The sequence below is a fragment of the Euprymna scolopes genome, chromosome 10 (genome assembly GCF_053919585.1).
Source record: "Euprymna scolopes isolate OS-2025 chromosome 10, ASM5391958v1, whole genome shotgun sequence".
NCBI classification, from domain to species: domain Eukaryota; kingdom Metazoa; phylum Mollusca; class Cephalopoda; order Sepiida; family Sepiolidae; genus Euprymna; species Euprymna scolopes.
Window position 1 is genome coordinate 155,968,268 of NC_136491.1, and position 15,856 is coordinate 155,984,123.

A 15,856-nucleotide genomic window follows, 5' to 3' on the forward strand; every position below is an offset into this window, starting at 1 on the left:
TGTATTTTTGCAAAAAGAAAAAGGTTTGTCGCGACTTAGAAAGATAAATTTTTATACTTTGGAAAAGAATTCGTCACTTTTTCACTGCTAAAATCGGCGTTATTTTTTTCTGGAGAAAAATATACACTTGATTTTTTTTTTCTTTAGACAATGAACTTTTTATATATTTATGTTTTTTTTTGTTCGTTTTATTGTCTGGCGGAAGAAATAAGAAAGAATAAAACGGTTTTGTAAAATTCGGCAAACGTTTTGAAATTGCTAATGCTGACAAAGCAAAATGGATGAATTGAAAGTAACGTTGGAACATTTGACTAAGTTGCATATCGATGCCACAAAGAGTCAGGCACGATTCGAGGAACAGCAAAAGGAATTGCAAACACAGCGGAATGTCAAATACGAACCGAGGAGCAGTAAAAGGAAGTTCAAAAACAATTAGCCGAACGTCAATTAGAAGTTCAAAAACAGTTAGCCAAACGTTAATTATGGACAGAGGAATTGCTTACAGAAATTGTTAAAAAATAATGTGAACGCAAAAAGCAATTCAGCATTTTCTCAGAATACAATGTGAACCGCGATAGACAATTTTAAATACGAAGAAGAGGAAAAATCATTTGCAGCATATTTTCGGCGTTATGAAGACGTTTTTAATATTGACTGCAGCAACTGGTCTGATCAAAAGAAAACCAGACTTCTGCTACGAAAATTGGAAACGGCTGAGCATGATAAATTCGTGGATTACATCTTGCCTCGGAAAACAGCAGATTTATCATTCAATGAGATGGTAACTTTGTTAACAGAACTTTTCTCGCCGAAAACGTCTCTTTTCCATAATCGTTGGGGATGTTTGAATGTGGTAAAAGACGATAATGACGATTTTGCCACCTACGCATCTGTAGTGAACAAACACTGTGATGACTTTAAGTTGTCTGAACTAACAGCAGACAATTTTAAATGCCTTGCAACGGTTAACCTCGGGAAAAGATGCAGAAATCAGACGCAGAGTCCTTACAAAATTAGAAAATGAATCGAACTTAAAAATTGACTGAGGATTGTCAAAACGTAGAAATTATATAAAAAAAAAAAGATGCAAGAAATATCGAAGCAAGCTTTGCGAATATAAAAAAGTAACTAAGAAAAACCCGTCGAAATGGAACACAGACACTAACCACCGAAAGTCAGAAAAACTACAAGGACCGACCGCTTGTTTCAGATGTGGTGGAATACATTGGGTAAGGGATTGCCCATTTTTAACAAAAAGATGCCATTTATGCAATAAGATCGGTCATAAAAGTTCGCACTGTAGGAAAACTCAGAATAGAAGCCGTGTATGTCAAACCAGAACTAAGGACGTTCTAGATGAAAATCTACGCAAAATTGTAACGGTTAACATTTTCGGCAAGGCTATTAAATTCCAATTAGACAGTGGATCAGATCTTTCAATAATAAATCTCAAAACGTGGAAAATATTACGAAAGCCGACTCTGTTAAAAACTAACAGAACGGCGACGACCGTTAATGGTACAAAAATTCATTTTGAAGGTGAATTAATTACAAACGTCACTTTATGGGGGAAACCAAAAAAACTAATATTGTATGTGCTAAAAGATAGTGAGAACCTGTTCAGTTCTGACAGCATGGAGGAGTTTCGTCTCTGGGATCTTCCTATATCCACATTCTGCAAGAAAATAGATACTCGCCCAGCAGAAACAGAGAAACTTATAACTTGTTTTAAAAAAGAATTCACAAACGTATTTACTCCTGGTCTAGGGAGATGTACAAAAATGGCCGCAGATTTTATGTTGAAACCTGGCACACAACCGGTGTTTAAAAAGAAACGTAATGTCCTGTACGCTTCCCTGAACAAATAAATCAGGAACTAGACAAATTAGAAAGCATCGGTATACTGGCTAAAATTGAATATAGTGAGTGGGCTGCTCCGGCAGTTTACGCAAAGAAAAGGTCCAAGGAAATGCGCGGTTGCGCCGACTTTGCGACCAGACTCAATGGGTCTTTAGAAAATTTTCACTATCCATTCCTTAGTCCAAAAGAAGTGTTCACGAAATTAAATGGTGGCAAGTTTTTTCTAAGATCGACATAAGCGACGTTTACCTACAGATTCCGGTAAACGACAAAAGCGGTAACCTCCTCTGTATTAACACTCATCAGGGTTTGTACAGATACGAAAGACTCGCGTTTGGTATCAAGGTGGCACCCGCAATATTCCAGCAAGTAATGGATACTATGCTGTCCGGCTTGGACACCGCAATTGCATATCTTGATGACATTATCATAGGGAGCAAAAGCAGGGAGGAATATGAAAAACATATCAGACAAGTATTCAGTCAAATACAAGATTATAGGTTTAAGATCAAAGCAGATAAATGCGAGTTCTTTTTACAAACAATTAAATACCTGGGCAAATAATCGATAAAGATGGCAGACGCCCAGATCCAGATAGGGCGACTGCTATTAAAGAAATGCCGACACCAGTAAACATAACTCAATTGCAGAGTTTTTTAGATTTGGCAAATTATTACCAGGGGTTCATCCTAAATATGCACAAATTGCGCATACCACTTAATGAATTGTTGAAAAAGGATAAGGCTTCAGAGTGGACAGACGATTGCCAGACATCATTCCAAGAAATAAAAAGAATCCTGACTCTAAAACTATTCCTAGCGCACTTCAACCCACAGTTGGACATAATAGTAGCTAGCGACGCTAGTCAATATGGCGTCGGGGCGTGCATGCTATATCGAATGCCGGATGGCTCGAAACAGCTTATTGCTTTCGCATCACGGACTCTATTGCCAGCAGAAAAGAATTATTCTCAGATCGAGAAAGAGGCCCTAGGAATTATATTTGCAGTTTCAAAATTCCATCGGTTCTTGTATTGAAGACATTTTTTTCTAATTATTAATAAGATTGTGCACGTATGTAAGAAAATATATTATAGCAATAAACACAACTTATTATGCCGGTGACGTAGAAATAACGTTTCTTTTTGGGAACAGGGCATGATATTATGAAGAATCGGCCATGTTACATACATCATTCAGGGCCCAAAGTTCCAACATAAGAGGCACCTGAACCAAATCAGGAAACGCTTCTACGAGGATCAAGAAGAACCACTGCAGGACGACAGTGAGGCGATTGAAACTATGTATTACTGTTTTGACATAGACCTTCCAAAAGGGATGTCAGAACCGAGACGCTCCGACAGAAAGAGGAAGCGCACAGACCCCTTGGTGGTCTGCCCCAAAAGGAAGAAATACTGATTTTCACAACCGCGGAAATCAGCTTGGGAGGGTGGGTGTTGTGGGGGAATCACCCTCCAAATGGACTGTTCTATCCATTATATAAACCATAGACCTTTTGATCCCAGGTGTGGATTAAACACCAGAGCGACCCTCGCCTGCTCGGTGACGTTTACTACTCTTTTCAGTTGTAACCTTTTTTACGTTGTTGTTCGAGTAATACATTGTTTATACTCTATTCCGTTGTTCTGTTTTCTTTGTGGCTTATTGCAAGCCATAACAATTATTTATACATGAACATTTATTAACAAATATATTTTTTAGAATTAAAAATAAAAAATGATGTGTAGTGTATATTCATAAAAATAAAAAGATTTTGCAAACTATTTGAATGTTGATTTTTATTTTTTTTTTTTTTTTTGTTCTTGCAGCTGGTGAAATCTGGTCAATAGAACATCTTGATTTTGAAACAAATCCAATGTACGATATGCAAATTCTGGCCATTGATGAAGGTACTGACCAAAAGACGTCAGTATGTTCTGTCTCCATCCAGATCTTGGACATTTGTGATGACGTTCCACAGCTGACCACCGTTATTTCTCTTCTCAAAGATGAAATTGTTGGAACCGAAGTCTTCTCATTGAAAAGCTCAGCCAATGAAACTAATTATAATATTTCTGCTGGTAAGTTGGAAATTCGTTTGCAAAAAAATCAGTATGATTTGTAACAAATACATTGATGACGTTGCCAAAACTGCTGCAAAACAGGTGAGCTTCCTCTTTGGAATTGGAATTGGAAGCCTCCGTTCAGTCTGGAAAGGTAGCTGCACATGTAATTGTGAGGTAAGGGTTGTGTAATCCCTAACCACACCTCTCCTGAATTGGCACTATTTGAGTCCAGTGGCAAGAAGGATGACTAGAAACAATGCAGAGATAAGCAGAGAGCACATGCAGCACTTAAAGTTCTCAAATGGTCACCCATTTTAGTACTGACCAGGCTCGACATTGCTTAACTTTGGTGATCTAATGGGAACCGGTGTGTCAATGTTGATATGCAGTACAGATTGTGCTAGAAAATTATTCACATCAGTGAGCTTCCTATATCTTTACAAAACCACAATTCGTCCATGTATGGAGTTTTGTTGCCACATCTGAGCCGGTGCATCCGCAACTTAGTCTCTCACTCTTATACAGGGTTCAAAAAGGAGTCTCAAATCTAATAGATCTCCAACCCGCTGAACAATGAGATAATAACATGATGCAAATGAAACGGTGGCATGTGCTCGTCTGAACTCCAATCTCTGGCCCCCCCCTCGCCAATCTTTTACAAAAAACACCCGTCTAGCTGAATACACTGTCGAAAACTTTCCCCACTCTTTATCTGTGCCTAAATCAAAACGTAGATTCCATGAACAAAGCTTCTTCCTTAGAACTGCACGCCTGTGGAACTCTGTTCCGTCTGCCTGTTTCCTTCCTGACTACAACCTGGATGTCTTCAAGCCCAACATAAACAAATTCCTGATGAACCACGCCCTTAAGTAGACACTCTAAAATCTCCACACTAACGTACTGTACTTACAATAACCCTTATCCATGAGTGACTTCCGAGCCTTGATAAGTGGTGACACCCTTGTAAAAAAAAAAAAAAACACATTCCAATGCGGAAGTATTATAGACGCCCCACTCTCTCCAGTCGTTCACTTCAAATTGTGCGGCTACCATTACATAAAGGCAGCATGCATTCCACTTTTTACTCTAATAGTTTCTTCCTTCAGACTGCTGGACTTTAAAATTCCCTCCCTGTTTCCTGCTCTCCTGACTTTACTGGCATGCAGAAGTTTAAAGGTAATGTGAGCAGACATCACGCTATTCAACTCCTCACAATCTTACACGATTCCAAATAACCTCTAACGTTCAAATAGCAACATGCCTTGTTTGGAATGAAAAAGAGTTTAAAATATATATATATACTAGCAGGCCGCCTGGCATTGTCCGGTCATAAAATACGCTTAAATATGATATTTTTATTAATGCAGATTTCATATTTATTATTATATTATATTGGATCTAATATATAAAAATGATTTTAAAGTTTTTTAAAAAAATGACTCATGCACCACCACCGAGAATCGAAATCAAAAAGTTTGGCTTACAATTTACTCTTTCCTTTGACGTTAATCCTTGAGCTATGAAGACATGTTTGCTACAAGACTAAAGATTATAAATGAACTAATATAATTATTATGTTACGTATGTATATTCGTCCATCACCTAGCAAATTCCATTTTTTTAATTTTCACACTTTTGCATCGATTTTCCCCGACTAAAACCCAAGTATAAAGTTTTGCATGGGTTTGAATACCCTATATATCAAGTTTCATATCTGTAGACCAAAAAACTGACAGAGGAGTTTGGGAGGCAAATTCTTTTAAACATTTATATATACACATACATAAATATACATAAAAAAAGGTTTGTGTTTACTATAACCTTTTTATGCAAATATTACGCAAGTATAAATCATGTAGAACATCTGCATGAATATAATTATAAAAAAAAATTGTGGAAAAAAATAAAGCAAATCTTGTAAATAGAAACAAAATAAAAAAAAGGAGCAAATGAAAACTAGACCTAAAAAGTATATTGATTTAGTCCAAGTGTTATTTAAAAGAAATAAAATGCCATTGCTTTTATTTCTCTAAGCTAGGGTCAAATTACCCTTAAAGTAACAATTACAAAATATTAAAATGCAAACATACGTAAAAAGGTCTCTAATTGAGAGACTATTTCAGAATTTACTTCATCGACTGGAACGACAAAGTTAAATTTATCATCCAAACGACAGCAGCAAATTATAGGAAAAAACGGAAAGTATTCCCGTTTCCCTATTTAAAATAAATGAACTATCTTACTTGACATAAAAATCTGCACACATATCTTTAAAATGTTCTCTTTCAGTTTTTTTTTTTTTTTTTTTTTTTCTTTGAGAGACGCTCCCTCAATCTTCTGGGGCCTTCTGGTTCTAATGTTTTTTCCTTCTTTTTAAATAAAAACGTCCTTCTATGAAACAGAGTTCTTTCTTCAGGTTAAATTATTTTCCGAAACTGTCTCTTCTTTTACGTTCCTTGAACAAAGAGGGGAGTTCTTTTCCAGGAGACCACATGGGGACAGCCGATAACCTGCTCGTTTTCATTTAGTTTGACTGGTCGGCGAATTGAAATTCTGTCTCTAACAGAAAAAATCCCAACAAACACAATTTGTTTCTTCTGCTGGTTTTCTAAAGACAAACATTTCCCCTTTTGTAAATAACAGGGAATGAAATCACGTTGAAATTTTAGTAACAATTAACGCAGCTTCGGAGATACATATTTCTCTAAAAGAGAACAAACTGGAACTTTCCATCTAACGTTAAAACTTGACAAAGCAACGATGTCAGCGTCCTTCCTCTAAGGCCGGCTGCACTCGATCTGAAGAAAACTAGCAAAGAGCGCCCTCTGTCATGTCAGGATTATTGTAGGGAGGAAGTGATAGACCATGATGAGTCAAAGGATCCCAACCCCACCTCCAACCACACCGAACAGGAAGAGGGTAACAGGACAAAAGTCCAGGCTTCCGACTCCACAAAGGTAAAAAGGGTTAAATTCACACTCTGCATCCAGCATAGCTTGATGTCTGACAGGGTTAAAAATCAAATTCCGAAATATGAGGAAGATGTGCATTGAGTATAAAGAGGATGGAATTGTGTATCACTCTGTCTTGAAGAGAAAAAAAGAGAGGAGAAAGATACAGTTATGGGAGTAGATAGATTAAGAAACACGATAGGGAGAATTTATATTTATTTGTTTCAAAACTATATTCTAAAATTCCTCAAGCTTAAATTACATATTTAACTAGTTAACCTACTCAATTCTCGTTACCATAGGGCCTCGATCTGTCACAAACCTTTGAATGTCTAAACTCTGAGTCACCTTCAAACGGTTCTAAAGTTATTTTAGTAATACAGAAGATTTATTGGCACTAGATGAATTTCGCTTCTTTGAGTCAAATATCTGAGACTGTCTCGACCATTATAGTGTCCAAACATTTCTGTAAGTCTTTGTTCATCCAAACTGTAAAGTTAAACTTTGAAATAGCATCTTTAGATACGTTTATGTGTCTCTATATGACAGTCGACCCATCTGTAGGTCCGTCACATCATTTTTAACTCTTTTTCGCCCCAAACAAGGAATATTGCCACTTAGACTGTTAAGGGGCAACTATGATCATGTTTAAGAGTGAACTGTGACGAATTGAGCAGCAAAATGTCTGTTCACATTACATTTAAACTTCTGCAAGTCAGTACAGTGAGAGAATCCATAAACTGGGAGGAATTCCAAATTCTAGCAGTTCATAGATATAAACTATTAGAGTAGAAGTTTTTCAGCATCTAGGATTCTATACAGTGAAGGGATGTGATTTTGCTGTTTTCAGATTAGTTGGGGGTATGTAAATCGCTGTACTACGAATTTATCAAAGCACATTCCATTAAAGTACTTGTAAAATTGACACAAGTATGCAACACTGAAGTGATGGGACAGAGGTTGGAGCTTGGCTGATAGTGTGAGACTGATTAGACTGGAGACTTATGTTGGACTCTGTCTAAAGGAGAGAGACTAGTATTAGATGCTTTTGCCCAGATGTGGCAACAATACTCGATGCATGGGTGGATTGTAGCTTTGTAAAGATATAAGATGCTCTCTGGTGAAAGTAATTCTATAACACGATAGAGAGAGCTCAACTTCTTTGCAGCAGCCTTGACAATGTCCTCAATATATTTGTTCCAATTCTTAACTCTTAAGTTTCAAATAGCATTTCATTGAATAGACACATCTTAAAAATACTCATTGCTTAACTTTTTCGTGTGTTTTTTTTTTTTAGAATATATTTCAGATTTTTTTAGAATACATCCCATAACTTTTTCTGGAATATATTTTAAATTATATAGAGAAAATTGTAGACCAGAGCAAATAATGGACGTGTTGTTCGTTTTACTTGATTTATTTATTACAGATATAAAAAGACTGAAAAAAAAATTGAAGCAAAATAAGACGTCAAATAATGACATGTTTGCATGCATTATAGGGTTCAGCTGAATAATAGACAAAATAACAAAATGGCGACACCCAGTTAAGTTTATTCTCAATGATCGCGCAAACTAATGTAAATTCTCGCTGATCATATGCAAATGAGATGCTACCAGTTTGAATAAAAAGAAACTGAGCCCATTTGGATTTTGGAGGCGAGAGCTTTAACAGCAGTCGGTTGGATCTAAATCCAGATATTGTTAGTTGAAAGTACAGAATAGTTAACAAACTGTTTGAAAAATACAGAATAGTTAACAATTAATAGCTTAAACAGAAATTATAAAGGTAATTTATAAAAGGCAATACTATTCAGAGATGTAATGATAGACGGAAACTGAAGAAAATTAAAGCACATAACGGTGAGCTACACAGATCCATCTTTCATTACTACAGTGCATAATTATTTTTAATTATAATCATCAATTCCTTTAAAAATACTTATATTTTGTTTCTAACGATTTTGTGTAGTTTCCGTTGGAAATTGTTAGGTTGATTGTGGAATTCTAGGTTTTTAATTACGTTTAAAAGGTCATTTTCAAAGTTTATCAAAAGGTCTACTGTTTTCGCATTTTTAAGGGTTTTAAAGCCATAGGATTCTTTTTTGTTTACGTTTTCATTTTTAAGGAAGAACTCAAAGAAAGCGGACATTCGCCGGTAGTCGAATGGAAAATAATGAGACAAGCTACCACATGCAGACATTTAGACGACCCATGTAAATTATGCCTCCGTGAAAAATTTTCTATCCTGTACTTTAAAGAACCTCAAAATCTATTAAACTGTAGGTGGGAAATAGCAAACAACTGTGCTCACAAAATAAAACTTACTCTAGGATAGCGATATAAAATAACTTTAAAACTAACAATAACAATAGAAAACAAACAAATAAATAAATTAAATAAACATGAATATACATAAACGATCACATACATATATGTATATGTATGTATATATACATATATATATATATATATATGTATGTATGTATATGTATGTGCATTGTTGTGTGCACATAGGTATATTTATATGTATAAAAAAAAAAAAAAAAAAAGGAGAACGGCCACCTAAAACCACTAACCTAGTTCTAAAACAGATCCTTTGTTTGATAAAATGCATGCCCATTGGCTGGTAGGAAGTGGCGCGGTGGATACTAGAAAGCTGATTGGCCAACTAGAAATCCTCAACATATATAAAAACAAGAAGCAACGACAGAATTCGCGCATAAGCCTGACGAATCCTATAGTTGGATGAAACGCAGAATATTCAGTGTAGCTTAATCGCCATATATATTTTATAAATTACTAACTAGCTCTACCTACGTATTGAGCACTTTTGAAGTAAATACTTAAAGTTTACGCATAAATCTATACTTTCGTATATTAAATTTATGTGAATAAATGAAGTAGTTATACTTAGCTCCTAAAACAGTCGAGCACTTTCAAAAGAATTTATTTCACCACATTAAAAATAGATATGGAAAGAGTTAATTTCGAAACATCGCTAAAAAACATCCCCACACCCAGCAAGCATAGCTATATTATTAAATTAATCCAAAAAACAGATGAACTAATACGCCGAATGCGATGGCGAGCAAATTTCTTCCTTAAAAATGAAAACGTAAACAAAAAAAGAATCCTATGGTTTTAAAACCCTTAAAAATGCGAAAACAGTAGACCTTTTGATAAACTTTGAAAATGACCTTTTAAACGTAATTAAAAACCTAGAATTCCACAATCAACCTAACAATTTCCAACGGAAACTACACAAAATCGTTAGAAACATAAACAACTCTAATAAAATCTTTGTAAAAGCAGATAAAACAAGAAACTTTTATAAAATAGATAAGCAAGAATATAACAAACTAATCACAGAAAATATTACAAAAAACTAGACACAAACGAATGCGATTACATAGATATAATAAATACTGAAAGTAAACAAATTACCGATAAACTAAAAATTAGCGATAAAGTTGGCAAATTGAAACCTAGAGAGTCATACATTCTGCTTAAAGACCACAAATGGGACTTTAATAATAATCCCAGCACCCGCCTGATAAACCCAACTAAACCAGAAATAGGTAGAATTAGCAAAACTATACTTTCTAGAGTAAACAAACAAATCAAACAGGACCTAAAACTAAACCAGTGGGCAAATACTACCGAAGCAATCACCTGGTTTAAAAATATAGAAAACAAAGATAAATGTACGTTCATACAGTTTAACATCATAGACTTTTATCCCTCGATATCCGAAGAACTTTTTAACATTGCCCTAGAATTTGCCGAGGTATACACTGATATATCCTCAGAAGAAATCAACATAATTAAAAAATGTAGAAAATCAGTTCTAATAAATAACAATAACCAATGGATAAAAAATAAAATGAAAAATTCATTCGATTTGGCGATGGGTGCCAGAGACTCTGCAGAGGCATCAGATCTTGTGGGATTATTCATTCTATATACCCTCACAAGCATATTCGATACTACGGATATCGGCCTATATAGAGATGACGGACTAGCTATAATAAAAAAACTCCAACAAAGTCAAGGGAGAAAACTTTAAGAAAATCATACACAAAGAAATGAAAAAATTAGGCCTAAAAGCGGACGTATCAGCTAACATAAAAATAACAAACTTCCTGGACGTCACGTTAAACTTAGATAAAAACACATATGAACCATACTTAAAAGATAACGCTACTCCAATTTACTTAAACCCTAAGTCCAACCACCCACCATCAATTATAAAACATATTCCTAACTCGATCGTAAGTAGACTTAGTAATAACTCAAGCGACGAAAATGCATTTAACAGGTCATCCAATATTTACGAAACAGCCCTAAAAAATAGTGGATACAAAAATATCGATATCAAATATAAGCAACAAAACACCAACAACTATAATAAAATTAAAAACAGAAGAAAAAGAACTATAATTTGGTATACGGCCCCATACAATCAAATGTTAAAAACAAAACTTGGCAAGAAATTTCTAGATCTTATTGAAAAACACTTTCCCGCAACCAACCCCTTACACAAAATCTTCAATAAAAATACCTTGAAGTTATCTTACAGTTGTTGCGAAAATTTAGAGATGATAATTAAGGCACATAATAACAAAATACTAAATGAAAACAATGTAAGCAACAACAAAATAAACAATAAAAAAAGTAGACACCATGACAGAAATAAAACCAACACTAGCAGAAACAATAATAATAATAATAATAATAATAGTAATAATAATAACAAACCAACCCCGGACAAGAACAACCATACCATAAATAAAAATACTAATAACGAACAAGATAAATGCAATTGTAGACACCGCACACTTTGCCCAGTCCAAAATAAATGTCTAACAAAAAGCGTAGTTTATCAAGCAACAATATTTGCAAAAGAAAACCCGAATAACAAGAAATATTACATAGGCATGACTTCCTTAGATTTCAAAACCCGATACTATAACCACAAAAGCACATTCAAAAATAAAAAACACCGTATAAAAACAACACTAGCGAATAAATACTGGGAACTCAAAGAAAGCGGACATTCGCCGGTAGTCGAATGGAAAATAATGAGACAAGCTACCACATGCAGACATTTAGACGACCCATGTAAATTATGCCTCCATGAAAAATTTTCTATCTTGTACTTTAAAGAACCTCAAAATCTATTAAACTGTAGGCGGGAAATAGCAAACAACTGTGTTCACAAAATAAAACTTACTCTAGGATAGCGATACAAAATAGCTTTAAAACTAACAATAACAATAGAAAACAAACAAATAAATAAATTAAATAAACATGAATATACATAAATGATCACATACATATATGTATATGTATGTATATATATATATATATATATATATATATATATATATATATATATATATGTATGTATATGTATGTGCATTGTTGTGTGCACATAGGTATATTTATATGTATAAAAAAAAAAAAAAAAAAAGAACGGCCACCTAAAACCACTAACCTAATTCTAAAACAGATCCTTTGTTTGATAAAATGCATGCCCATTGGCTGGTAGGAAGGGGCGCGGTGGATACTAGAAAGCTGATTGGCCGACTAGAAATCCTCAACATATATAAAAACAAGAAGCAACGACAGAATTCGCGCATAAGCCTGACGAATCCTATAGTGGATGAAACGCAGAATATTCAGTGTAGCTTAATCGCCATATATATTTTATAAATTACTATATATATATGAGTTTGTAGAATCTTTTGCTGGTTTATCTATTTACTTACTTTACCCTTTATTCTAAATGTTTTAACCCATAAATGCAGGGGTAGTCATCTTTTCATTGGAGTGAAACACATTTGTGGTTTTGCTGTCAGAATAATAATTAGAGGATATATACCATTTTGCTTAGATACCCAAGAACACAACACACGAATTATAATTCTGACTTTGAAGACATGGGCAACTCAAGTTGTTATTGGATTAATAACAGATGTGGGTTAAACCCATGGGTAAAAAAAAACAATTTTTAAGATTAAAAACATAATTTATATATTAAATTTGTTAAATAAGCTATCGTAGCACATTTTGGTTCTGTTTGATTAAATTAATTATTAAATCATAGACGCTTTCTAATAATCACTAGACCGAAAACATCAAACTGCCTGAATTATCTCCCTTTAGCTGTCATGAAAAATAAAATCCACCTCTTTTCCAACAGAATTAACTATTAACAATTAACAACATAATTGGATTATCTCCCTTCGTAATTGTTTTTAGTAACGATATGAAAACATATTTAATTAGAATGATAATGAATTTTAAAACATTAAATAATGATAAATAGATTAGAATCCTTTACTCGAAATGTTGTATAAGGATTTTTCTTTATTCTCATATTCAATTAAACATTAAACCTAAAATGGTCTTAATCGAAGTACTAAAATAACGATAATTTGTAAACATTACTTGTCACTAATACGAAACTAAAATTAACAGTAACGTTAATGCAAGATTGTTATGGCCATATTATAAATATAGAAATATAACCCTTATCCTGGAAGCAACTCAGGGATAAGGGTTATTGCAAGTACAGTACGTTAGTGAGGAGATTTAATAAAGTGTCTACTTTAAGGGGCGGTTGATCAGGAATTTGTTTACATTGGACTTGAAGACATCCAGGTTGTAGTCAGGTAAGAAGCAGGCAGACTGAACAGAGTTCCACAGGCGTGCAGTTCTAAGGAAGAAGCTTCGTCCATGGTATCCACGTTTTGATTTAGGCACAGATAAAGAGTGGGGAAAATCTTTGACAGTGGATTCAGCTAGACGGGTGTTTTTTGTATAAGATTGGTGAGGGGGGGGGGACCAGAGATTGGAGTTCAGACGAGCATTTGCCATGGAAATAACGATAAAACAAAGACAGGCTCGCAATGTCTCTTCTGTGGGAGAGAGGTTGCAGGGTAGAGAAAAGGGCATCCCCCACTAAGCCACGAAGTCTATTTTGTACTCTGTCAAGGCAGGATAAGCTGTTTTTAGCAGCTCCTGCCCAGATATGGCAGCAGTATTCCATCCTTGGACGTACTTGGCTTTTATATAGATAGAGAATTGCATTCTGGAGTGGTAGAAGGATCCCACCATCTTTCCAGCGACCTTGGCAACAGACTTGATGTACGTGTTCCATTTCAGATCAGGAGTGAAGGTCCAGCCCAGAGCTTGTCAAAACATGGGGCTTCTCCTAGGTGAGAGCCATCCATTTCAATTGATGCCAGATGGAGATCAGAGCGTTGATGATGTAAAGATATTAATTAAAGGTAACCAGCCGTCTTCCCCCACTGAACCATGCGCTCGAGATCAGAGGAGAGAGAATCAGAGAGAGCTTTGTCATTTACAGCCTATGATGTGTTGCCGTAGATGGTCGTGTCATCAGCATAGATATCAATGAATGATTTAAGTATGTGTTTAGGGAGATCATTGATGTAGATCAGGAAGAGAGTTGGGCCCAGGATGAACCCTTGAGGGACTCCAGCATTAATACTGCAGGCCTCTGATTTTTGTCTATCGACCACTACTCTTATGAGCCTATCAGATAGAAATGATTTAATGATAGAGAAAATATTTCCAGTCATACCGTAGCTGGAAATCTTGTGAAGTAGGCCTTTATGCCATACCTTGTCGAAGGCCTTTGATATGTCAAGAGCAATTGCCCTAGAAAGGAAGCCTTTGTCAAGAGATTCACTAATCCTATAATTAAAATAATTAGTCAGAAATATTTTTTCTGATAAGGTGACTTTGTTTCAAAAAACTATATCATCAAATTATTGTCCAAGACTCATTGTCTATCACATTCAAAACATCGTTTCCCAAACGATCGTACAATTTATTGATTTTGCTTGTTCTTCCTTATGAAACAGATTTTTAATTTTTAATTTTAATTATAAATTATCAATTATCAATGATCTCGATCTCTCTCTCTCTCTCTCTCTCTCTCTCTATATATATATATATATATATATATATATATATATATATATATATATTACTTGCATCAGTGTGGTCTGATGGAAGTTCCGTTTGATATTTCAAATCTGTTACATCTCTGCATTGTCTTCTATAAATGACCTTTATATACAAACTAAACAATGCTTCAAGCAAACTACATCAATCTCTTGATATTTCAAATTTTTCTAGAATATATTTCAGGTTTTCATCTAAAATATATTTCCAGAAAATCAAAGAACTAAAGTTTTTTTGTTTTTTTTTCAGGAAATCAAATTGTTGACATAAATGAAAATACTGGCAGCGTGTTTACGAAGAGTCTGATTCCTGCAACTGCTACTAACTTTGATCTCAGCATAACTGCTTGGAGCCAATGCAACTTGACTGTTGTTAAAAAAGTAAGGGTAATTAGTTTGCAAATTCAAACGTTTGGAACAAAAAATGGATTGTGTACTGATCACGTTTGAAATATTTTTGCTGCTAGTGCACTTACTGATCCGCACTATTTTTTTTATCGTATTTCCAAGTTTAATTAAATTTTTATGATATGTTTTTTATTCAATTGTAAGGTTAAAGTACAGAATAGGTACAAAACACCCCCCTCCTCATGTTAAGAATGGCTTTTTAAATAATAACGTTATTATTTCAGCACGGATCAATAAGTGCACTAATACCATTTTTTTTATCTTTGTAGCTTTCTAATATATATATATATTTTTTCCAATAATTTGATATTTTGTGAATGTAAATAGACGCTAGATCATGATGATGATAATCATCATGATGATATTGTGAATGACGATGATGGTGGTGGTGGTGGTGATGATGATGAGGAGGAAGAGGAGGAGGAGGATGAGGAGGAGGATATATTTCTGACAACTTTTGTGCTTCACTAACGAAATGCAGATTTGGGTTTAAATTCTAAATAAAAAGCAGTGAGTTGCATTTTTCTGTAATTAATTTGTTTCGTTTATTTTTCTCAAACGTGAATAATTATC

The 15,856-nt window shown here is 34.5% G+C and overlaps 1 protein-coding gene across 1 annotated transcript in view; it reads left to right on the forward strand.

Annotated features, from left to right (window-relative positions):
- LOC145286323 (protocadherin Fat 4-like) overlaps positions 1-15,856 on the forward strand; it is a 342,844-nt gene that overhangs the window by 266,522 nt on the left and 60,466 nt on the right. Inside the window, exons 37-38 of the mRNA XM_080135245.1 lie at positions 3,689-3,940; positions 15,126-15,256. Coding sequence (XP_079991371.1) covers positions 3,689-3,940; positions 15,126-15,256 — 383 coding nt within the window. The remainder of the gene's footprint in view (positions 1-3,688; positions 3,941-15,125; positions 15,257-15,856) is intronic.